The 9,114-nt window shown below is 52.5% G+C and overlaps 1 protein-coding gene across 1 annotated transcript; it reads left to right on the forward strand.

The window, feature by feature from the left end:
* Positions 1–588: 588 nt before the first annotated feature.
* On the forward strand, positions 589–8,661 carry ABCF3 (ATP binding cassette subfamily F member 3). Its single transcript, XM_080811950.1, has 21 exons — positions 589–755; positions 985–1,132; positions 1,273–1,352; positions 2,077–2,123; positions 2,316–2,413; positions 2,515–2,637; positions 2,805–3,071; positions 3,387–3,467; positions 3,557–3,616; positions 3,714–3,770; positions 3,881–3,903; positions 4,007–4,062; positions 4,178–4,378; positions 4,476–4,552; positions 5,856–5,900; positions 5,979–6,111; positions 6,661–6,749; positions 6,843–6,934; positions 7,120–7,252; positions 7,378–7,465; positions 7,553–8,661. Exons 1-21 carry the CDS (start codon positions 683–685, stop codon positions 7,709–7,711), a joined length of 2,130 nt encoding a protein of 709 aa, XP_080668076.1. The 5' UTR covers positions 589–682; the 3' UTR covers positions 7,712–8,661.
* The last annotated feature ends 453 nt before the right edge of the window (positions 8,662–9,114 follow it).

Raw genomic sequence — 9,114 nt, forward strand, 5'->3', positions numbered from 1 at the left:
TTTGGTGGTGGCTTGTAACCTGGGGTGATGTTAGGACTGGGTGAGCACAATTCGCAGAGGTCCCCTGACCTGTCAGAGGTGAGAGAACGGAAGCTGGCCACCTGGCGAATACTAGAAGCCCATAGGCCCTGGGGATCAGAACAAAACCCGTGGGCCTCTCAGAACTGTGCAAGGGTCTTCTGAGAGCCAAAGGACCAAGCATGAGTCAGCAAAGCTCTCGGTGGCCTCCAAAATGGACGCGGCTGGGCGTGCTGACACAGAAGCGCCTAAAGGAGCCCGTGTGCTTTATCAACCGCCCGTCTCTTGGGAGGTTCCCACCGCGGGACCATCGGTGAATCGCGCCCTGATAAACCGCGGGCTGCCCTGCACCCCGCAGCGGACGCCTCTCGGAGCTCCAGCTCCCAGAAGGCAGCGAGAACCGCACATGTGGCGAGTTTTTCAGCGGAAACGGCGTTGCGCAAGCGCAGAGAGAGAAACTAGAGCGTAGGCTCTGAGCGGCGCTTGCGCACGCTTCCTCCATCCCCGTTCACCCGGTCCACCGGGTTCCGGGCACTCCGCGCGTTTCTTACGCCACCACTACGCATGCGCTTTGGAAGGAGGGGTGAGCTTTTGGGAGACCGGCAGGAGGCGCGTCTTGGCTCTGGTCTAACGGCGCCTGCGCGGACGGGAGCCCGACTGGAACATGGCGACTTGCGCTGAAATCCTGCGGAGCGAGTTCCCCGAAATTGACGGACAGGTCTTCGACTACGTGACGGGTGAGTCGAACGGAATTTGCGCGCTGGGGAGGCCAAAATGAAAGTCACTGGGAGAAAGGCTAAGGGAGGGCAATGTCGGGGACCGCTGCTTGGCCTCTCCTCTGCGTGACCTCTTGTCCCGAGGGCCGGTTAGGTCTGGAGCCCGGAGTGGGGCCGTGTTTCGGGGACTAAAACTGCTTGTATGTCTACCCTACCCGTTATCTTCCTCGACCTGCCACGCCCGGCCCAGGCGTCTTGCACAGCGGCAGCGCGGACTTCGAGTCTGTGGATGACCTGGTGGAAGCGGTGGGGGAACTGTTGCAGGAGGTGTCCGGGGACAGCAAGGATGACGCGGGCATCAGGGCTGTGTGCCAGCGCATGTACAACACTCTGCGCCTGTACGTGCCAGGGTAGGGGGATTCGTGGGGACGATGGGAAGGCGGACGGTAAGGAGACAAGACGTAAGGGAAGAAGGTCTGATGGCCATAGAGGTTTATCTTCAATTCCTAATTCTGCGCTTTCTGTTCCTACCCTCAAGGGATGAGCCACAGACCCAGGGAAACAGCCAGGTGCTACTAGACGCCCCCATCCAGTTGTCAAAGATAACAGAAAACTACGGTGAGAGTGAGGGCAGACTGAACTAGCTGCTCTCTGCCCTTGTCTGAGCCTCCCCCCCACCCCCCGGCCAGCCAGCCCCTGGAGCCCAAGACTCCTGGTACCCCATTTCAAAAGAATGAGGATGTAGAAGCTAGTTGGTGTCTTTACTGAGGGCAAAAGAGGTCGTTGATGAAGGGAATAGGGTTGGAGAATTTTCCAAGCTCTTAGGTAGGGTAGGAAGCTTATGGGCCTTGGAGCTGGACAGACTTAGGTTTACTTACCAATTTTGTGGCTTTTTAATCAACTGCGTGAGCTTGTAGGAGTTGCTTATCTGCCTCAGTCTCTGTATTCTTTTTTTTTTTTTTAAGATTTTATTTATTTATTTTGACAGAGAGAGATCAAGTAGGCAGAGAGGCAGGTAGAGAGAGAGAGGAGGAAGCAGGCTCTCTGCCGAGCAGAGAGCCCAATGCAGAACTCGATCCCAGGACCCTGAGATCATGACCTGAGCCGAAGGCAGAGGCTTAACCCACTGAGCCACCCAGGCACCCAGTCTCTGTATTCTTAATCTGGGAATTGTTTTTGTTTTTGTTTTTTTGGTTGAAATATGGGGAGGATGACAGCTATTTCTGGAATTGTAAGGTTTTCCTTTAAATGTCTTTGTCTGTGTCTGGTTCATATTAGTTACTCAAAATGTTAGTTTCCCTTCCCTTAGGGAGAAGGTGACTGCTTTTCTTATCGCTTACAGACTGTGGCACCAAACTTCCAGGACTACTAAAGAGGGAACAGTCCTCGGTGAGGAGGAGGATAAAAGGGAGGGGCCATGTCTATAGTGGGGGTGGAAGTTGACTGTCTTTAAATATTGGAGGATTTTTCCAGGGGTTTCTGATTATGTCTTTCACTGAAAGGGTAACTTAAGATGTTCTTTCTGGGGCTCCTTTTTGAGCCTACCAGCCTAGGCTGAAATGGTTGTGTTTGGACCTTTAGACAGTGAATGCAAAGAAGCTAGAGAAGGCTGAGGCTCGACTGAAGGCAAAACAGGAGAAGCGCTCAGAGAAGGACACACTCAAGACCAGCACTCCTCTGTGAGTTTAGCAAGAAGTGCTGAGAAGAGAACAGAGCAGTCTGTATTGGGATGGAAGGGTGGCTGGGAGTGCTAAAAGCCATTTGTTTCTCTCTTTGAAAGAGTCTTGGAAGAGGCATCAGCCAGCCAGGCAGGCAGCAGAAAGGAGAGTCGGTTGGAATCATCTGGCAAGAACAAATCGTATGATGTGCGAATTGAGAACTTTGATGTGTCTTTTGGCGATAGGTGAGGGAGTGGCAGTGGGGAGGGGTGACGCTTTTCTTTTTCCAATTAAAGGAGAATTTGGACAGATGAAATGGGGCTTAAAATAACATTGGTTTTTTTGTGGCTATATTTGTTGTATACCTGTCTCTAGAGCAGCACCCTTTGTCTTCTTCCTACTACCCCTGCAGGGTACTGCTGGCTGGAGCAGATGTGAACCTGGCATGGGGCCGCCGCTATGGGCTGGTGGGTCGAAATGGGCTGGGGAAGACGACACTCCTGAAGATGTTGGCCACTCGGAGCCTGCGAGTTCCAGCCCACATTTCCCTGCTGCACGTGGAGCAGGAGGTTGCTGGAGATGACACCCCTGCCCTGCAGAGTGTGCTAGAGAGTGACACCGTGAGAGAGGACCTTCTGCAGAGGGAGCGGGAGCTCAGCACCCAGATTGCCACTGGCAGGTAAGGGCTCCAGATGGGGAATGACCGGCAGCCACGGTTCTTCAGAGAGTGCCTGTCATAGTGCCACAGTCTGTAACTGGCGCACTCATCCTAGTAATCAGCAGAGCTTAGAACCTGACACTGTGGAGCTGTAAAGTCCTGTTCCTTCCACACTGCCCACTGCCCTCACTGACTTGAGCAGGTGCTTTCTGTAGTGCGTTCCTGTCCTGGCAACAAGGCAGTGAGCGGCCTGCTCTACAGCTGATAGAGTACAGGGCATTCCCCCTAGAATGCCCCCATTCGGGCTGAATGCTCTTCCTCCCATTCCCACTCCAGGGCAGAGGGCTCAGAAGCTGCACAGTTGGCGGAAGTATATGCCAAACTGGAGGAGATTGAGGCTGACAAGGCACCTGCCAGGTATTTAAAATTCCCCTTCCCTCCTTTAAATTTCACCTTTCCCTTCTGTCACCTGTTTCAAGCAGGTTCTAAAATTTCTTCACTTCTAGGGCATCAGTCATTCTTGCTGGGCTTGGCTTTACCCCTAAAATGCAGCAGCAGCCCACCCGGTGAGTGGCCCTTGCCATTCTTGGCTATCAGCACTGTTGACTCTGCTTCTGCCTCTCTTGGTAAACATCTACCCCGATGTGATCTCTGTTCCTTTAGGGAGTTCTCAGGTGGCTGGAGGATGAGACTGGCCCTGGCCCGGGCTCTGTTTGCTAGGTGAGTCTCCGGGGCCTGTGTACAGATACTGTGGAGGATGGGGCTTGGCTCATGGGAGGTCATGAGCTGCTGACCTAAAACTTTAAGGCTTACATTCTTCTATTCTATAGGCCAGATCTTCTGCTCTTAGATGGTGAGTTTGAAAGGGGGAGCCTTGACTTTGGGGTAGGGATAGATGGCAATATCCAGGTTCTATAGCTCTTCAATCCCAAATATGTCCTCCCCAACCTTTCCAGAACCCACAAACATGCTGGATGTAAGGGCCATCCTGTGGCTGGAGAATTACCTGCAAGTGAGTGCCTACAGATGTTAGAGTAGGTCCAGGGGAGGTCTGCCTCTAAGACACTTGGGGGGTTGGAAGCTGACTGCTCTCTCAAACTGGGCCTGCCATCCTGTGACCCCCTCAGACATGGCCCTCTACAATCCTGGTCGTCTCCCACGACCGCAACTTCCTGAATGCCATAGCCACAGACATCATCCACCTGCACAGCCAGCGACTAGATGGATACCGGGGAGACTTTGAGACCTTCATCAAGAGCAAGCAGGAGCGACTGCTTAACCAGCAGCGGGAATATGAGGCACAGCAGCAGTATCGCCAGCATATCCAGGTGTGGGGACAGGCAGGGCTGGGGGCCCCATCCCATGGGTGTTGGAGTCTGCAGGAGTGAGGGAACCTGACCAGTGCCTACGCTCATGTCCCCACAGGTTTTCATTGACCGATTTCGCTACAATGCCAACAGAGCCTCTCAAGTGCAGAGTAAACTTAAGATGCTGGAGAAGCTGTGAGTACAGTGCCCTTGACTGGGCCATGACTCCTAGTCTCTTAATTTCTGCCCTCATTTTGCCGGCCACCCCTTGCCCTCCCATTCTAGGTCTCCCCTTTTCTAGAAACCAGCCTTAGTCTCCTCTCCAGCAGGAAAGCAGAGCATTTTACATTGCTGTTGGGAATTAGTCTTGCTGTCCACAGGCCTAGGCAACCCCTAATTTATTTTCTCTAATCTGTTTGCTTATTCTGGACATTTCATATAAATGGAATCCTATAACGTGATGTTTTGTGTCTGGCTTATTTTGCCTAGCGTAGTGTTGGTGAGGTTCTTTCATGCCTTAGCACATATCCGTACTTCCTTTTTACGGTCAGGTAATATTTCACTGGGAGGACGTACCGCATTTTGTCCATTGCATCATCAGTCAAGAGATATTGGAAGTTTCCTCTTTTTTGGCTCTTATGACTAACAGTGCTCTGAACATTTGTGTACAAGTTTATATATATGGACATATGTTTTCTGTTTTCTGGGGTATATACCTCGGAGTGGAATTGCTAGGCTACAAGATAATTCTATGTTTAACTTTTTTTTTTTTTTTTAAGATTTTTATTTATTTGACAGACAGAGATCACAAGTAGGCAGAGAGGCAGGCAGAGAGAGAGGAGGAAGCAGGCTCCCTGCGGAGCAGAGAGCCCGATGTGGGGCTCGATCCCAGGGCCCTGGGATCATGACCTGAGCTGAAGGCAGAGGCTTTAACCCACTGAGCCACCCAGGCGGCCCTGCGTTTAACTTTTTGAGGAACTACCAAACTGTTCTCTAAAGCAGCCGGACCATTTTGGATTTCTCCGAGCAACGTACGCGGATTCCAGTTTCTCTACATCCTTGCCAACACTTATTATCTGTCTTTTTAATTCTAGCCAGCCTAGTGGGCGTGAGTGATATTTTACTGTAGTTTTGATTTGCATTTCTTTAGTGACTAATGATGTGGAACACTGGGGGATTAATCTGAAAGCAACCTTTCTAGAGGTGCTGGTGGGGGGAACACAGGGAGGTGAGTCTAAAATCAAAGGCAAAGGTTTTTGTGACATTGAAATATTTATCACGGTGTCTTAACTGGTAGGCCAAAAACCTACAAAAAGGATAACCCTATTTTTCAACATATAGTGAACTAGAAGAAGGTACTCTAAAATAAGAACATAGTCTGGATGGTGGGAGTACGAGCTTTTTGAAAGTTTTCTCTGAACATACATTACTTGTGTAATAAGATCAAATACAGTTAGTTTTTAAAGCCATAAATCTAGTCTGCCCCCTCTCTCCTCAGACCAGAGCTGAAACCTGTGGACAAGGAGTTGGAGGTGGTGATGAAGTGAGTGCTGGGCCAAGAGGCTGGTGGGGAGCTCGTGTTTCTGGCTGCTCCCATGTTCCTTACCACCACCTCCTGCAGGTTCCCCGATGGGTTTGAGAAGTTCTCACCGCCAATTCTGCAGCTAGATGAGGTGGATTTCTACTATGATCCTAAGCACGTCATCTTTAGCCGCCTCTCCGTCTCTGCTGATCTCGAGTCCCGCATTTGTGTGGTATGGTTGCTGTTCCTCTGTTCCGTGAGCTGAGACTCTCCCACCCCAGCACGTGGTATGGATTGACCCAGGTCCTCCGGCGGCAAAGGGAAGTGGTATGCAGGAGCAGGAGTTGGCCCAGGCCAAGGACTTTGCTCTACTTCCCTGCAGAGCTAGAAAGCCTAGCTGGTGGTACTTTATGAATACGTAGAGCAAGACTTTATCTTCCTAGTCTCAGATCTGAGTTTTCTCAGACCACGGAGCAGGGAGGAGATAGCATGGGCTTCAGGGTCAGATATCCAGTCTTGACTCTGCCAAGTGGTAGCTCGGTTACTGCATAGAGATAGCAGCTGCCTTACTTGGTTCTTGGGAGGGTTAAACCCCGTGCTCTTAGTAGGTATTCAGCTGTCAGTTTCCTTTACATCTTTACTAGTTCCTTCATTTATATAGATCCTTAATATTTTTTTATTGGTTGTTGAAGGAGTCATTGGTCAGAACCAACGCTCATCTCCTTTGCTTCTGTGTTCTGCCCATGACAACTCTTCAGCATTCTCGTGGTTCTTTTGACAGGTTGGGGAGAACGGGGCTGGGAAGTCTACCATGCTGAAGCTGCTCATGGGGGACCTGGCACCTGTTCGGGGCATCAGACATGCTCACAGGTAAAGCCCCCCAGTCCCAAGCGACTCTGTAGCTGCACTCCTTTATGGGCATTGCCTTCCACCCTGTCTTTCCACCTTTGTTTCTGCCTGTAGGAATCTGAAGATTGGCTACTTCAGCCAGCACCATGTGGAACAGCTGGACCTGAATGTCAGCGCAGTGGAACTGCTGGCCCGCAGGTTTCCCGGTACTGTAGGGACTCGAGTGGAGGAAAGAGGGGACCCCTACAGCTAGGCCTGCCTTGGGGTGGGGTGCTGAGCAGCGAGCCCTGAGTCTAGGTATAAGGACATGGGCATTGAGGTAAGGCTGAGGGGAGGGTGATGGGAGGGAGTCGGCTCAAGAACCCACTTGATGGGGTGAGGCCTGTTCCAGGGCGGCCTGAGGAGGAGTATCGTCACCAGCTCGGCCGGTATGGCATCTCTGGAGAACTGGCCATGCGCCCTGTTGCCAGCTTGTCCGGAGGCCAGAAGAGCCGGGTAGCCTTTGCTCAGATGACCATGCCCTGGTGAGCTCTGGCCTTCTCCTCTCCCCGTCTCGCGTAGTGGAAAATGTTTGTCTTGTCTCCATATCGGAGAGTTCATTTTCTCCCAAACCCCGTAACTGCCTCCCTCCCTGGGCACTGCCTTCCAGCCCCAACTTCTACATTCTGGATGAGCCGACGAACCACCTGGATATGGAGACGATTGAGGCTCTGGGCCGTGCTCTCAACAATTTCAGGGTGAGTGTGCCTTCAGGCTGCCCACCTCTCCCCAGGCCTCAGCACCGCGGAGGTGCCCCTGAGTGCCCCCGGCCTCGTGTCTTTCAGGGCGGCGTGATTTTGGTGTCCCATGACGAGCGCTTCATCCGGCTGGTGTGCCGGGAGTTGTGGGTGTGCGAAGGCGGCGGCGTCACCCGGGTCGAGGGTGGGTTTGACCAGTACCGCGCCCTTCTCCAGGAACAGTTCCGCCGTGAGGGCTTCCTCTAGGGCCACAGGCTGTGAGGACTGTGCCCGGGACATGGACTGGACTCTCAGACCTCTGGGCCACCATGTAGGCGACTGTCTCCAGGCCACAGACTTCCCCCAGCTTTGGGGACAGCCTTATTTCCGAATCTCCTTTTGACTGGAGCGTCCTCTGCACAACCCAGGGAGCCCCATCTAAGTGTCTGTGAGGACTGGGCTTCAAGGGAAAGGACAGGAGGTGCCCTCTGGTTATAGATCTGCCCTACTGCCCTGGCTCTGGGCCCCAAGTGGCTGCTGTGTAAATTAAATCTGCCCCTGCATCTCCCTGGCCTCATGTGTGCTGCTCCCCAGCAGGGCTGCAGTGCTTCTCCTCCACTGGGGGCTGGGGGCTCTGGGCTCTGGGGTTTGGGGTGTTTGTAACACTTGTATCAGTCACGCAGATGAAGCCCATGTCCTCACGAGTCTTCTCTCGGGAAGGAAACGTCATTATAGCTGCCAGGGCTCCGAGGTTGCCTGCTTGACGTCGGGTGGGCCGAGCTGGTGGAATGAAGGGTAACGCAGTACATCACTGGGCTGCTGGTTGCCGCAGCCCAGGCGCAGCCTTAGCTGAAGGCTTGCTTTCTGCTGCCTCAGCCCCACACCTCGTGGGAGTGAACTGATGCTGTAACCTGACAAATCATGGTTTGTCAGCTGCTTAGTCCAGGTCTCTGATGTGGGCTCCCCCTGCTTCTCAGGTCTAGACCCTTAGATGGAGCTGAAGAAAAACCAAGAAACTGTCTTTGTCCCCATTTTGCTTGGGTGATTTCATGTTCTTTGTTTTCCCTCAAACCATGTAGAAGGGGCCTGGGAAGTAAGAGAATTGAGAATGGGGTCGAATGGGAAGAAACAGCACTTTGTCTTCCAGTGAAGCGATCTCGGAGAAGAGATGTTTAACAGAGGTTGTATGACTTATAAATACTGTTTCTTGAGGACTTAGCCGCTCTCTGTAATTGTTGGAAGACACTAAAATAGGAACCTTGCGTTCCTGAAAGACAATGGAGAAACCAGAGTCCACAGAAGGAGCTGGCTGGCCTCGTGGAGAATTGATAGAGTTCAACCTAGGAGTCTAAGCCCCTGAGGCTGTTGTGGTGTGTAGGTAGTTGGGGGAAAGAACCTGTTTTGGAAGAAAGGAGAATAAAGACAGGAAGGTTCTGTTACCTACAGAGCAGGTGCTGATGGCCATAGGAACCTGGCCAAAGGGCCGCTCGGCAGCCAGCCACCTCAGCCTCCATCCTCTCAGACATCTGGCCATGTCTGTGGCCAGGCACACCCTCGAAGTCCTGAGAGCCTTCTCCCAGCCCCCTCCAAACTCCCAGCCTCAGACCTGCAGGTGGGCCAGCTGGACACCTGGGGTAGGCTCCACGCTTGCCTGTTTGCCAGGCTCTCGG

The sequence above is a fragment of the Martes martes genome (genome assembly GCF_963455335.1).
Source record: "Martes martes genome assembly, chromosome: 1".
In the NCBI taxonomy this organism is placed as follows: Eukaryota; Metazoa; Chordata; class Mammalia; order Carnivora; family Mustelidae; genus Martes; species Martes martes.